Source organism: Diabrotica virgifera, chromosome 7 (assembly GCF_917563875.1).
Source record: "Diabrotica virgifera virgifera chromosome 7, PGI_DIABVI_V3a".
NCBI lineage: Eukaryota > Metazoa > Arthropoda > Insecta > Coleoptera > Chrysomelidae > Diabrotica > Diabrotica virgifera.
In genome coordinates this window covers 165,445,015-165,462,178 of record NC_065449.1, presented here as the reverse complement: position 1 = coordinate 165,462,178, position 17,164 = coordinate 165,445,015, and the positions used below count along the sequence as shown (strand labels likewise).

The following is a 17,164-nucleotide window of genomic DNA, read 5'->3' as shown; positions in this document are numbered from 1 at the left end:
CCCTGGGAAAAAAGACTGCTCGGAAAGATCGAATTATTACGTAGGGATATTGGTATAGTCACAGAATACATACGAGGTGTAACAAGTAGAAAAGTCATCAGAAGAGCTGAAGAAATAATGCTGACTACCGCAAGACACAACATATAATCCAGAAAACAACACAGCCCATAAGTGTCTGGATACATTAAAACAAAAGCTCTCCGTTTATTCAGGACGACTAAGGAGGTACAAAGTTAGTAACAACGGCAAAAGCGACAATGCTCTTTTTGAAAGTTCTGAAAAGGCGTTCTATCGAAAACTCAATTCCACTGTAGAACGTGTCGATAAGACTTACCCAAGCCAAGAAGAAATTCATGAGTTTTGGGGAAATCAACTTTCCACGCCAGCTGCTCTTAACAACAATGCTGGATGGATAGAAGATACGACACAGAACTGCCAACACTACATTACCACCCTTTACGAACCCTTCACTACTGAAGAAGTCTTAAATACCATCAAAGAGCTTCATAACTGGAAATCTCCTGGACCAGACGGAGTTAAAAACTTTTGGCCCAAGAAGTGAACCACTTATTTAATTCCGAAGGATCAAAATAACACCCAAGATCCAGCCAAATACCGCCCAATTACTTGTCTTCCAACTTTGTATAAATTGGTCACATCCTGTGTAGCCCGGCGTATCTACCAACACTGAACAATATCATAGAGCCTCAATAGAAAGGATGCGCTAAGGGTTCCATGGGTTGCAAAGAACAACTCATCATCGACTCAGTCATTTCTAACCAGGCATATTCCAAAAAGAGGAATCTTTTTACTGCCTTCATTGATTACAAGAAGGCCTTTGATTCAGTGCCGCATGAATGGCTTATAGATATATTGAGAATATGTAAAGTCGATGATAATATAGTGACCTTTTTAGAGCATATAATGACGGAGTGGAAGACTAGAATTCACCTTCAAATACCTGGTGAAAATAACATCGAAACTGAAAATATCGCAATCAGCCGGGGCCTGTTTCAAGGAGATTCGTTGAGTCCACTGTGGTTCTGTCTAGCTCTGAACCCACTATCTCAGCTATTGAACTCCACAGACGCAGGTTTTAGGATCAAAAATAACAACAATGTGGTGGCGAAGCTTAATCATTTATTGTATATGGATGATTTGAAATTAATGGCTTCCACTCGAAACCAACTCGATGAGATGCTAAAAACTGTAGAAACTTTTTCTAATGATATTAGCATGCACTTCGGACTAGACAAGTGCCGTATTTTAAATATAGTCAAAGGAAAAGTACAGCAAAGTACAAAATGGCAGAACATCGAGGCCATGGGTGAAACCGATATGTATAAATATCTTAGAGTAAAGCAAGCGCGAAGAATTGACCATCAACAAATGAAAACAGAGATAACTACTGAGTTTATACGAAGGGTAAAGCAGCTGCTTCGCTCACACCTTAATAGTAGAAATTTGTTTAAGGCACTAAACACCTACGCATGTTCCGCGCTTAGCTATTCATTTGGCATTGTTAAGTGGACAAAAACGGATACAGAAAATCTTCAGCGAAAAGTAAGAACGCACCTCACAAAGGCACAAAAACACCATCCGAAAAGTGCAGTAGAAAGAACTACATTACCACGGAATTTAGGAGGAAGAGGACTTATGGATATAGGTGAGCAATTAGACAAACAAATTGCTAATTTAAGATCTTATTTTCAGATGCAGGCTGAAACATCTACTCTACATCGCGCTATCTGCACAGTAGATGACACAACACCGATAAAACTGAGGGAAGCAGAACTGCGCATAAACCACCTTACTAAGGACGAAAAAGTGCGCGCCTGGATGGGTAAACTTCTGCACGGGCGACATCCCAATGAGGTTAGCCAAGATTATGTCGACAATATAGCGTCGAACTACTGGTTGATATCAGGAAAGATGTTCCCTGAAACGGAGGGTTCATTACTGGCCATTCAGGATCAGGTTATACCAACCAAAAATTACCTGAAATATATCATCCAAAGACCCTCATGTTCAAAACGACAGATGCCGATATGGATGTCAAGCCCAAGAAACCATCCAACATCTTACAGGGGGCTGCCAGGCATTTGCTGCAACTGAGTACAAGGAACGGCATGACGCAGTGGGAAAAATCCTTCATCAGGAGATAGCTATCAAGTATAATAAATAAAGTACATGAATGCAAAAAGTAACGTTAAATAAATTGAAGTTAAGATAAATATATGCAAACGACTTAAAGAAATGACTGAATAAATAAAGTAAATCAACTTGACAATAAATCAAATTCAAAAAAGTATAGGGGAAGCTACATAACAAACTGGAAAAAGAAACAATTATTAATGCAAAGTAAAGTTAATATGTCTACATAGTAACAATTCACGATCCCGTCTGTGTAAATGCTGGTATACATATGGTAAATTGTATACATTTTTATTTCATTTTATATCAGTTTTACTCCTTTGAGTAACTAGGTCCATTTTCCGTTGGAATTTACCAGCTGAACAGACGGGATCGTGAATTGTAAGTTTTTTGAATTCTCTCTTGTCTTCTTCGCTTCAGCATCCATCTGGCTCGCAATTTTTAGAAGCCATGGAGATGTTACCAGGAAAATGGTTCAACTAGTTTTCAATTAAATATCTTTTAGGAATATTTTTCAATATTTTTGTAATATTTCTATTAGGTTGAAAACTTTAAAACTTTGACTTTCAGTTACCAGATGTCGTTAGACACCTACTCCATAAACGTCAGTTGCAATGCGGGTATACGCTCTCGGAATTTCGTCAGTTGGGGCAGAGAGCAGCAAACCTATCCCTCTCTGATGATGACTCCAAATAGAGTCAAAAATCGTCGATTTAGAGTGCTGGTTTGCGCTCTCTGTTCTAAGTGAAAAATAAGACAGTTTTGCCTTCGCACTGCAACTGAATAAAAATGGTATACATTTTTATTTTATGAAGTAATTTTATTATGATTGAGACATCTTGTCCTATTCTACTATATGGTTAAAAGATTATAATACTTACTACCTGAAATGGAAAACATTTGGGTACCTATAAATATTTTAATATTATTCAAAGTAGATAAGACGACTGGTCGAAACATGTTGTTTAGGTTGGTCGTTGTATACCGAGCGTTTCAGAAAAATGTAAGATTATTTATATTTTAAGATTTTATTATATGGAAACTTTCGTTCCCTCTTCTGTTGGCTAATGTAGTACTGATTACCTCTACGCGATTTCTTTATCTTATCATTAAATAGTCTACAAGTTTTTGGTTGAATGGAGGGTCAATAATTATTCCACTATTTTTTGTAAACACTATTTACTGATGTTATTGAATTTTGACTCTGTTGTTTATTAAAATATGGTCAGTCTGGTTTCTTATGGGATTGACTTGCGTGTCACCGGATAGTTACTTTGTGTACAATCTTCTATATGGTAATTTAAAGAATTCATTGTAAACTAATCTACATTCACACTCAAGATGCAGTAGAAGTAAACAAACCGAGACACGTTAACTGTTACAAGGGACACTCCTGAATCATGATTTAAAATGTATATACATTGTAAATCACATATGATGATTTACAAATTTTATACATTGTAAATCATAATCCAAGAGTGCTCCTTGTAACAGTTAACGTGTCTCGGTTTGTTTACTTCTACTGCATCTTGATTGTGAATGTAGAATACAAACTCTTCTTTCGTAGCAAATATGAATAGAAGTTCTCCTATCTCATTTTTCTCACCTAATCCCCATGAACCTACTACTTCACCATCACTACCCTTACCGATTTGGGCGTTAAAGCGTTGATTGAATATCCTAAGTTAAATTAAACTAGCATTATATCAACTAGCACTAAATCCCAACTAGCATTATATTATTAGTTTTAACTTACTTAGGACTTGATTTAAATTGTAACAAAACTGTTGAGTTATGTTCGTAATAAGAGGACAAAAAACGTTCATTTAATATCTTTGTAAATACTTATATTTTTAACTTACACCATATCCTGAATGATTAAATGAAGGAGTTCTTACAGCTTTAGTTCCTGCAAAAGCGTTTTCATGTCTTTTCGCAGGAGTAAAAGGAGCATGTGGTGCAGGCGGAGCTACAATCATGAAAAACGGTTTATCGTTTGGTTTGTTGGTTAAAAAGGATAACGAATACCCCGCCAGGGCATCTGTTAAATATTTGTCGCTGAAAAAATGGCCTGTTCCATTTACAGATAAAGTGTAATTGTAATATTTTGAATTTCCTTGAAGGCCAATCCACCAATCATACCCATAAGGAATATGTTCAACGCCACCAGCTTCTTTGGTACCGTACTAAAAAAAAGCCAAATAAAATATATTTTTAGTAAACTTAACCCATACTCAATAAAAATAAACTGTATAATCTTTTTAATATCGGTATATTATGTAGTACAGTATGGTGCAAATGAAAGGAATACATTCGTTATTTCATAAACCGGCCACTTTAAGGAAAAATCGCGAAATAGGTCGATTTTTATTTTTAAATTATGATATTTTGGCATATGTCATACTAGCGACGTTATCCATCTGGACGTGATGACGTAATCGATATGTTTTTAGATGGGAATAAGGATCGCCTGCTAGCTCATTTTAAAGGTTACTCAATTCTCTATTCAGTAATATAAACATTTACATAATTGTTTATAGAGGGTGTCCAAAAACCATTTTAAATTAAATTATTTGACAAAACCGAAGAATGTATGTCGCACCTTGAAAACAAAAGTGGCACTATTGCAGAGACTCCTGTTCTAATAGCTCGCATTGTTTCTCCTAGAAGTCGCTAGTGTCACTTTTGACTTTTAGGTGTTTTGTCAATGTGGTAATTTAAAAAGTGGCACTCTATCGGTTTCGTGTCGGTTTCCGGCGGATTGTTCAGGGAGAAGCACGTCGTTGTAAGTAAAAAAGTGACATTTTTTCTTTAGTGCCGGTTTTCACGTAAATTTAAAATGTTAAGTTTCATTAAGTATTATTAATAGTTTGTTTACTTTTACCAAATAAACGATTTTTCTTTTTAATATGACACAATTTCGTTTTATTTTTTTTTTTTATCATTAAGGTAAATATTAACTTGACTTTTTATTCTAGTAATCAGAACTTTTATGTAAAACAAAAGTGGCACTATAAGGAATTTTTTTAAAGATTTTCTTCTAAATTAATAGTTACATTATTAACTTGCCTTCTTCGGGAGAAACTAATTGTACTTTAATCAAACTGTTAAATAACATTAATTACAGTCTTTAATTCGGTTATTTTAGTTCAACATCCATTACAGAACTGTTCGAAAAACTTTAAACGGTCATACTGAAATATCTAGATTTTGGGATAATGTCACTTTTGTTTTCAAGGTGCGATGCCTTCTTCTTCTTTTACTTCTTAGAGATCTTTCGATCTGTTTAATTCTGAAGCTGCCTCTAGTTAATTTCCTGGGAGGTAGATTGCCAATTACCCCTCTATCGCTTAGGTGATCTTCCGAGGAGTCTTGAACCAGGCGGGTTCTAGGGCAATTTTTGGGAGTCTATTCTCATCCATTCGTTTTTTACATGGTGGTACACTCAACGAAAAAGGTACGTAATATCTATAAAAATGTTAATTCAGACAACAAACGCAATACTTAAAATTTGTCCAATTCTTGGTTTTATTGGAACAACAAAGCGATGTTCATCAATTCATTATTTTCGTTAGTTTAGCCAATGTATTACGTTTATTGAATGGATGAACATTCATTATGTATACCATAATATCAGTTTATTGGTATTAGGAACTCTGTTCACTGAGTCAACGAACACTATTTATTGATATTACGAACTCTGTTCATTGAGCCAACGAACACTATTTATTGAAACAACAACGTCGTTAATTGACCGACGAAGACTCTTCGTTGTGTCAATAACAGTGTTATTTCTCCTAACGTATGTCGTTTATTTCTACAATTATTTCCGTTTATTGTTACAATTAATTCCGTTCATTCCCACAATAAATGCGGTTTTTCTTACAAGCAATTCTATTCATTCTTACAATCAGTTTCGTTCATTCCTACTACGAACGTATTTTAAATCAATAATTACTGAATGCATTAGCCCGATGTATGATATTAATTGATTAATAATAATTTTTTAAACCCCCGTTTTTTGTCCTTAACCTAAAGGACTTTACAATGTGTGATTTTTTATATGTTTTCACTTGTACAGTGTACTGAAATAAGTGTTACACTCCCCCCACCCCCTTATATTAGCACGTAAGCAAAACGCTCGGACAGGTCGATTTTTAAAATAATCAAAGTTTATTATAACATCAATGTTTCGAACTTTACACGATCCCTCTTCAGGTGACAGGCGTAACTTTGATTTTTTTAAATGGAAAAGTACGTCATGTGACAGCTCATTTAAAAGCGTTTGAAATAAAACACTTTAATCCTTTTTGAGAGCGCAGCTGCAAAATTTCAATCGAATTCTTTTTAAATGCATTAATTTTTTTTTAATCCTGAGAAAACTAATAAGTATTTTTGAAAAATTTAAACGCAGAATAAAAGATTACATTATTACCGAGGGCAGAAAGTCCCTTAGAATAAACAAAAATTTTCTTTTGAATGGTATATTTGAAATTAAAAATCATACTAAATTTTCTCTTTTTCACCCCGTGACTTATTAAAATAATCATTATAGAAGTTCTCAGGGACTTCAGACCCTCGATAAAACTGCAATATTTTATTCTGCGTTTAAATTTTCAAAATATTTCACGATAAGAGACACACGAAAACGTCCTTCTACTATGGACTAAACTTGGAAACGAAATATCCGGCACTTCGGTAGAGATAACAGCATTGTTTAACAAAGAATTCTTTTTTAAACACAGAGAAGCTAGGGGTATCACGATAAGGAAAAGCCGTTACATTTCAAATGGTCAAGCAAAACATTTATTGTCTCAACAACTACGATTATTGTCACAATGCACGTATTGATTGTGGGTATTAAACGCAGTAGTAGATTGATTAATGCATTTGTTGTCTCAACAATCAGTTTACATCTTCACAATAATCATATATTACTCTATATTAACAACATTTGTACATTGCTTTAATAAAATCTGTACGTTGTCACGATAAACCAAGGTAATTGCTTGTCATGTACGAAATCAAGAAAGTGAGTTGCTGCCACAATTAACATTATTTATTAAATATACAAAACTAAGTTATTGGCTGAATAAATTGAGTGTTATTGATTAATGCAGTCTAGTTATTTTCATAATTATTATTCAATCATTACGACAATAACCAAATACATTCGTCAATGTCCAAAAGTTCGTTGAAACAACAAATTAAATTGTTGTTACAACGAAATACTATTCAATAATCACTGTTAATCAATATTACGAAGTAAATTTTTTTGAGTGTACCATATCCTTTTGCGTTGCCTTCCTTATCTTACAATATCTTGAATTTTGCATTTCTCTCTAATGTTTGTATTTTTCACCCTGTCTGAGCCCTCTGTTTTCCCCACTTGTTCTTAGGGTTTTCAGTTCGGCAACCCTTAGCATCTGTTATATATAAAATTTATTTTAAAAATACCCATACTAAGTAGATTTGAGTTTAAATTATATCAGATATTTCCTATACCGAATAAAAATGCGACACTGCTCCTAGCACCTTCAAGGTATTATTCCAATGAGAAATGGTTTTCTCAATGTTGGCATTTACAAGAAAAAACATAATGATTGCCAATACCAAAAAACTAACCGATGCAATTTAGCAACTGAATACTTGCCCCTTTGCAAAAACAGATATTATACAAGAGTATTCATATAATATATCCTTGGAACAGACGTCAATAAGTACGAGAAATCCTTCAACACAACGATGTCCTACATCAAAAAAGTGCGACGTCTTCGCCATGCCAGTAAACTGTTTGCAAACACAACAGTTTACCATTCCTGATCCAAAAGAAGTGAAGATACAATACCACTACACATTAAAGTTAAGAAATATTTCTATTCCCGAAGACGAAATTTTAGAAACATTAGAATATGACAGAACTGCAGTTCATCACTACATCTCCTGGACTTGACTCTTGTTAGTGTGTGCAATAATTTGAAAAAACTTGAAACTTTGTTCCTGCAGCCACGTCCTACCAGAGATAAACCGGGAGATATTAACAGAAGTTCAACCACGATTTTCTAAGTCCTGCCCTTTGCAATACTGGAAGGTTAGAGAAGGTACTTCTTGGGAAGGTACAATTTGTGGAAAAATCCACGGGTTTCCTGTGACATTTTCCTGTGAAAATTAGATTTTCCATGAATAAAAAAATTGGGAGTTGCGATGAATTTTTAAGTCCTGCCATATCCATAGAATAACAGGATACTATCTATTTTATGAAGAAAATTTTTTGGGCAGGACGGTCGCAAAAGGACTAAGGGAGTATACATATATACAAACATGTAATGAAAATAATGAAATTTTCATGATTTTCTAAGTCCTGCCAACTTAATAAATTAATTATATTTATTTCAAAATGACCAAAAAAAATATTGGCATGACGTCACCTAATGTTTAACTGCACTTGTTTCTTGGAAAATTTTGTATAAAATTTTCACTCTGGTTCCGTGATTTTCTAAGTCATAAAATAAATTTTGTTACAAAATAAATAATTTCAGTATACATTATGCAAAATGGCAGGATGTTTAGTTACACCTTTTTTACTATATATAGTTAAAAAATTTGTAAGAAAATTCGTGGAAAATTACACGATTTTCTAAGTCATGCCATTTCGCACATATCTCAAGAAGGTTAATATAAATCTATTTTCAAAGGGGCAGGATGGTTGTATAGTTATTTCGTAAAAAAAAATTTAATTATCTGTCTGTAAAATTATTTCAGGGTGTTATACAAACATATTCATATCATCACATTTTTCTTGAGTCATACCATGTCGAGTATGCTTAAAAAACACTAATTTAAAACCGTTTACAACTTTACAAAAATGTCATCAGACCATCTGGTTGGCGGACGACCTCTACTTCGATATGCTTCGTCTAGAAGAAGCATATCGAAGTCTTGTAATTAGTTTCTTTAAAATAGCTGCAGAACGCTTTTATTTGGAAAAACGAAAACTGGTACACTTATTTATCTTCCAGAGGTCAATTGTCAAATGTCAATTATTAATTGTCAATTTTTAGTACCGGTCAGAGGGGTCCGTTTGGGTACGGAAACAGATATATTATCGAATAACTTTTCTGTCTAACTTTTAAGCATCTCTGACACTGGATTATTGAATTCTGGGATAGTTTTGTACTAAAAGTTACTTTTCCTTTAACTCAGAAGAATACGCAGTGTTCTAGAAAAATCGATGTGAAAAATTTTTCGTTTTTTGGTTTTTTGAGTTTAAAAGAATTTAGAAAAATTCTATTTAGAAAAACGAAAACTGCTACGTTTATTTCTCTTCCAGAGATGAATCGATTTTATCAATTGTGAATTTCTAGTACTGGTCGGTGGTCATAGGCCTCCGTCTATTTAAAAGTACGCCCACCAATGAAACGAGTGTGATTCATGTGCCTGAAACTTTTTTATCTTCGAGAGGCCCCACACCAAAGAAACATGAAACATAAAACATGAAACGTAAAACACGTTTCATGAAAATAAAACACAGCTAACCAAATAGAAGTCCGCACACACAAGAAGCGAGTGTGATTCATGCACATAAAACATTTTTATCTTGGTGAAATCTGTTTCAGGAAAGAGATCCTGTTGTATTTTTCGGTTTCAGTTTCATTGTTTTGGACAGTTAATTACGTGCATAATATGAATTCCGACCAAGAATTTAATATTGCATTGGTTTCTGCTGTAAAGTAGAACGAAGAGTTGTACAATTATAACCTGGAGAGGTACTCGAATAGGTAATGATAAGAAAATATCAGTTTTCTTTAAACCAGGACCCACAATAAAACAATGTAGATGTTTGAATACTCAGTCTATAAAATGATTTAAATTTGGGAAGATGATTACTTAGTTCGTTTGCAACCAAATACGTACTATGGTTATGATGTTGGGCAGTAGTAAAAAGTTGCCACAAGAGGAACAACCTCGTCATCAGTACTTTCCATTGTTGGCTATACAAATTTTCATTTTGTTTCTTTGATTAGTATTTAATATGAAACGGTTTCGTCCTTCACAATTCATTTTGTTTCATGTTTTACGTTTTATGTTTTTATTTCACGTTTCTTTGATCTGCGGCCTCCCTTAGACAGTAATAAAGGTTTGCCATGACAGCAACGACCTCGTCATAACTTTCCATTGTCTACTATACAAATTTTATTTTTGTTTCTTCGATTAGTATATCACATGAAATCAAATGTTTTTTCACAATTTATTTGTTTCTTATTTCAAGTTTCATGTTTCACGTCTCATGTTTCACGTTTTATGTTATTTTAATCTGCCTTAGGAAGCATTTTTAGATTAGGTGAATTGTGTTAAATTGCCTTAAAATTATCTGAGGAATCTCCGGTCGTCATTTGTTAGAGTTTCTGGACACCCTGTATGTTGTTAGTGGTAGATATTATCCTGATATTGTAGATATTATCCTGATATTGTTTCCTATATTTGATAGCAAAATGTACTAACACTAACAACACCAGAATAAATCGATTTTTAAATACAGCATCTATCTACTTGCAACTTTTTGCATTGTGTTCAGGATAACATCAGGAAAAGGTGTATAATATAAAAATGGGTGGAAATTGCATTTTAATGCATAACATGCATCCAAAAGTGCATAAACCTGTCAAAATCAGTGTATGAAGGGCAAAATTTTGTTATTTGGGAGGTTTATGGAGTTACGAATACGCAAGCAGAACCGACCTCAGAATCATCTAGTGCCCAGAGTTGCTGCTAAGGCACGTCATCTGGAGTTTCGTGGGATATCGGCAATAAATTAAAAAAAAACAGAATAGTCGATGGTTTTTGGGATGGCCGAACACGAATATGACATTACAGCCGACCCTCGGAGCACCTGGCGCCCAGGGTGACTGATCTCGAATTTAAGAGAGTTTTTCGAGGTCGATTCTGATGGCGTATTCAGTTCAGCAACCACAAAACTCTTCGAGTAATCTACTTGCATCACTTTAGTATCTGAAAGTCTCGAAATTTAAGAATACGGCGTGTATATCAGTCACCTCGAGCACTAGGTAAAGATCTGTTCTAATGTGACATTCTTGTTCAGAAACCCCAAAAACCACCTGAGTAATCTGTCTGTATCAATTTACTGCCGAAATTAATATATAAATATGGTATAGAAAATGCTTAGCAAATAAAAAGGTACCATTAAATATCATTTTATTATAATACTAAAATACAGGGTGTCCCATTTAAGAAAACTCAGAAAATAGTCATTCCGAGTTTCAAGTTTCAACCAACTCCGTATACTAAAATTAAACATTTTGGTATACTATTATTAACTGACAATAGTAGACTATATTAAAAATCGTTTAAACATAAATTAATAGAAGTTTGGATATCAAATCACTAACAATATGTATAGGGTGTGAATGTTCCTACAAAATTTAAAAAAAAACGTAATTATATTTTAAACTACCTCGTATAATATTTCGAAACACTATATTTTATTAAAGAGAACATCGAGTAGAATCCAAAAATTTAAAAATATACGGGGTATTCCATTTAAAAAAACATAAATTTTTCTCAACCTGTGAAAACGGGTAGCCCTGTATATTAGAAAATACTGTTAAATTATAGTCCTATCTGTGGCACATGTTTTACCTAAATAAGTTTTTTCGTATATCTTACGACAAACGAGTAATTGGACTAGCCCACACTAATGCCTAGAGACTGGAAAATATGCACTAAAAAATGTCTAAAATATGCATGCAATATGCATTTTAAAACAAGCTGAATATGCACAATTAACATGCAAATATGCATTTATATATGCACTTATTTTTATATGAATAATTTTATGGTTTACGTTAAATACATAAATAAATAAAAAATAATAAAAATAAATAAATAGGTTTGAATTTAAACCAAATTGTATTATTATTTCTTAATATATTTTTTTAACTTCAGGTTTTGTGACAAATAAAACGGCAAAATATTTTATTTTGACCACAAGATAAATAAGAGTACAATAAAATAAATGTACATATTTTTATTGTTACAATATTGATTCATATTTTCTAAACTAATATTATAAAAAGAGTACAATAAAACAAATTTACATATTTTTATTGTTACAATAAATAATCATATATTGATTCATATTTTCTAAACTAATATTATGTCTTCTATCTGTTAATATTTGTTTATAGGCAGAAAAAGATCTCTCAACGTCACAAGATGTAATTGGGGCATATTTAAACTTTGCTATTAGAGACGGATCCATATTAATATTTTCATCGAAGTTTCCAAAATTGATTATATTATTTATTGAACGCAATAAAGTGAAACCCTCATTTTTGTTTAAAACGTCATCAAGTTTATCTTTAATTTTTACTCCAATTTCCCCATTCAGATTTGTTATTTTCTGTTTAACCGAATCAACAATAGACATACTATTGTGAAGACATAAATTTTGAGCCTCTAATTTTGTAATTGAACTTTCAATGATATCGAAATTCGATTTTATATACAACAATTGATTTTTAATAGACTTTTCTTTAAAAATATTTTGACAGTTATCAATAGCGGTACAAGTCGGATCAAAACTTGAAATAACGCTTTTGATGTCGTCGTAGTGTTCAGATAAAAATATAGCACTTTTAAGCCAAGTTCCCCATCTGGTTAATACTGGTTCTGGTGGTAAAGGAATATCGGGAAGCATCTCCCTATATACCTGTACACGTAGTGGTGCTTTCAGAAATACTTTTTTTACATTATTTATTAAGGTGTTTACATTGGGAAATTCAATTCTAACTTTCTCTGCAACTCTGTTTAGGCCGTGCGCCAAACATGTACAGTGAATTAAATTAGGGAAAAAGATTTTAAGATTGGATGCAGCTTTCATCATATATGAGGCGGCATCACTAAGCATTAATAATATTTTTTCAAATGGTACTTGATCAGGTAAAAAAAAATTTGTTAGGGATTCGTTAACAAATCTAGCTATTGTAGCATAGTTTGTTTTTTCCAAACATTTTACACTAATTAAGTATGAGTTTTTAAAATCGCCAGAGTCGTTAAGAACTCCAACAATTAGATTCGCAATTTGTCGACCCTTTGTATCCGTTGTTTCGTCGACGGAAATCCAAAGATAATCGGCTTTTAACTGATTTTTAATACTCGTCATCACATCTTTGTAACATGCACTGACATATTTTTTCCGAAGAGTTGAAGAACTTGGTATTTGAGCTGGTTTATCTTTAATCTTGCAATAAGTTTTTAAAAAGTTTTGACACGATTTATGTTCTAACTTGTGCAGAGGGATATTGCAGTTCAAAAAAAAATGGCATAAATCCTTTGCAAAGGTTTCTTGCCCAACTGACGTATTCTGAATCTGCAAACTGTTCTGTAGAATCTGCTGGCGAGGTTTATTATCATTTTTTGATAGCTTAGTTTGGTGAAGTGAAGTTTTTATGTGTTGAACTACTTGGAATTTCTTTTGACATGGAATCTGGAATATAATGATAATGATGTTTTAGATGTTTTCGTAAATAGATACCTACATTAAAATGATCAAACTTTTTAAAACTCCCCCAATTTTTTTTTATTTCTCAAAGTGAAATTGAAATCGTCAAACAATAAAGTACAGTCAGTGTACCGTAGTATACAGGGTGGGCCACTCTCAACACCTCGCTCTGTATAAGCCAAACCGTTGCGAACTTTAAAAAACAGTTTTTGAAGAAATGGGACGGTTTGTCATTTTAGAATAGACAGACACATAGATGTGCAAAGAAGTTTGATAAGTTTAAAAATCTATTGAAGTGGAGAACTTACCTTTTTATCACAAATGGTGCAAAACATACTTTCACTGTCGATAACTTTTAGATGATTGTTACTTCCAATCCAACTTCTGAGAAGACTTGATTTTTCCCTTGCTACTTTAGGCATTTTCACAATAATAATAAAATGATTTTTTTACACAGTATAGTCAATAACTTGCAATCACAAAAGTTGAATAATCGGCGATTGATTTAAGACTAACCATTCATAAAATAAAATAATCTATCCTACCCTTAAAACAGTGTTGCCAACTCGACCAATATAGTATTTGCCAAACCTCACAAGAATGATGGAATGATCAGTTCAACAGTAGGTATTCCATTATCAACTAATAAAAAATCCCTATAGCAAGCATAACCCAGTACAGATAAATTATTTGTTTTAAAAAATGCTGAAACATGATCCTGTAGTTAATAGTAATCTCATGGTCCACAGACATAAGTACTAATATAAACATTATTGAAGGCGAAGGGATTTGCTGATGTAGGTGTGTATGTGTGAATGGTTAAACATTTTTTGTTAGGAATCAGATTTGACTCACTGATATCAGTTTCAAGTTCCTGTGAGAGAGTTCCTAAGTTGTTTTAGTAATTGTAAGGCCAACATAAAAATTTGTTCTGAATTAGAAGATTTTCGATTTTTACTAAATAATTTTTATATTATTTAATATGCTAGAAAATATGCTATATGCTAAACAAGAAATAAATAAGCTAAACAACACAAAAATATGCCAAATCTAGCATAAAATAAGCTAAATTGGCAACGCTGCCTTAAAATTTCGTTTTGGTTGGTTTTCCCAGAATAATTCATAGTTGGCCGACACCAGCAGAAAGTACAGGTAATATTTGTAATGTTATTCAAAATATAATCGGTATTTACTTAGGTAATTTGTAAATTCTGAGAAGTCTATAAATCTTAAATATCCGGATAATGATACCTGCAGCTATAAATAACGCCCATTATGTTTATGGGTACAACAACAAAGGAGCTTAACAGCAAAATATTTACTTTCACATTTTATTTTAATGGATGTTGATGTTACTAATATATACCTTATTTTTAAATGGGGTAGAGTAAATTCCCATCAAAATATGCATTTATATGCTCTTAAATCTCCAAATATGCAAGGCATATGCATTTATGAAAAACATGAGAAATATGCAGCATATATATGCATATGCATTTTGCATATAATCCAGTCTTTACGTAATGCCCCACCCTGTATACAAAATAACCATAAAACCATCCTGCCTCTTTGTATATAGACTCATATTAAGATTCTGGAAACATGTGCAAAATGGCATGACTTAGAAAATCGTTGACTTTTTCACGAATTTTCTTACAAATCTAGGACTCCTGCCGTCTTACAAGAACCGTTTAACCTTCCTGCCGAGTACCGAAAAGGTATTGATTGTATTTGAGTATTATAACTTTTTAAAGGCAGGACTTAGAAAATCACGGAATCAGGGTGAAAATTTTCCGCAGAATTTTCCAAGGGACAAGAATACTTAAACATTAGGAGACGTCATGCCAATATTTTTTTTGATCATTTTGAAATAAATATGTTTAGTTTATTAAGTTGGCAGGACTTAGAAAATCATGAAAATTTCATTATTTTCCTTACATGTTTGTATACATATATACTCCTTTACCCCGTTTGCAACCCTCCTGCCCAAAAAATTTTCTTCATAAAATCGATAGTATCCTGTCTATCTACGGATATGGCAGGACTTAGAAATTCATCGCAAAACCCTATTTTTATTTTTTGGGAAAATCTAATTTTTACAGGAAAATGTCACAGGAAATTTGTGGATGTTTCCACAGATTGTAAGTACATCGTCTACCATTCCAGTATTGCAAAAGGCAGGACTTAGAAAATCGTGGCTGAACTTCTGTATAATATCTCCCAGTCTAAGAGTCCATAGATTCCGTCTTAAGGGGGGAAGAATTAAGAAATCCAGACCTAGAAATACAGTAGACTATCAGTAGTGACCTTTGTCTACAGATCAGGAAAACCGAGCCTACGACGAGAGTGAAAACAAACTTTAGATTTAGACTTAGTTCATTCTTCATATTTAGTTGTTCTATTTTTTAAAAACTTAAAATTCGAAACGAATTATTTAATTTTAATAATAAATGAACGCGTGTAGAGTTGACCCAAAAATTATTTCTATAAAATATATTGTCTCTAAGAAAGAGCACGTATTCAGTATTGTTCATTATTCATTCAGATTAATTACTTTAGTCAACATGTAGCTTGTAGCTTCACTATAAGAGCAATTATTTTTATTAAACATTTGATATAGTAAAAACTCTACACGTTAAATTGTGCACTCCCGGGCCTAGTGCTAATAGAGCTGTATATTACGCCAGGGAAATAAGGGAAAAATATACCATGTTCGGGACACTCTAGCAGCCAGGTTGCAAATGGGTTTTTTGGGTACTATATACCTAATACATTATAAATAGAAAAATGCCCGTCGCAGTTCGGACGAGAATTTTAGTTATTAATAAATAAGTGTCAAAAATGGCAGTTTTTTCGTTTAAATCACTACAAGTAAAAAATAGGGTAACTAGATATCTTACTTATAGTATTCTTCTTTTAGAAGATGAGCCAAGGTTTAAATTGGCTTTTTGAATTTTTGTCCCGATCATTTGTTGCTTCGAAAATTGCAAAATAAAACTAAAATCTCGAAAATAAAAAATTTGCTATAACTTTCGCGAAAATGACCTTAAGATTTTCATATTGCACGAAAAGTTGAGTCAAACAGACCATATACTGCACAATCAATTTTAAGACGATTTGTCAATTAGTTTAAAATATATTCAATTTGCTTTTCCCAAAGAGATTTTTTTTGCAATGTTACTGTTCAGAAAATAATAACGATATAGCAATTCCGTAAAAACCACATCAAAGAAGAATAGTCATATTTTCAACGTGTTTAAAAAAGTTAAAAAGTCATTTATATCACTCGGAAAACATTTTACTAAATTAGAGTCGTTTTTTGGTTTAAAATCAATTTGAATAACTTTGTTAATATTGACTCTAGGCTAAAACTACAATGGGATTTAAAAAGCTGGTATTTTTACACGAATTTTCAAAAAAAAAACTTTTCGCCTAGTATAATTATGGTCAAAGTTAGCCCCTTTTTATTATTTTATTTACGGCTACTTT

General features: G+C 32.7%; 1 protein-coding gene across 1 annotated transcript in view; it reads right to left on the bottom strand.

Annotated features, from left to right (window-relative positions):
* Positions 1-17,164, bottom strand: part of LOC114333312 (N-acetylglucosamine-6-sulfatase-like) — a 120,580-nt gene that overhangs the window by 55,760 nt on the left and 47,656 nt on the right. The window contains exon 5 of the mRNA XM_050656270.1: positions 4,017-4,340. Coding sequence (XP_050512227.1) covers positions 4,017-4,340 — 324 coding nt within the window. The remainder of the gene's footprint in view (positions 1-4,016; positions 4,341-17,164) is intronic.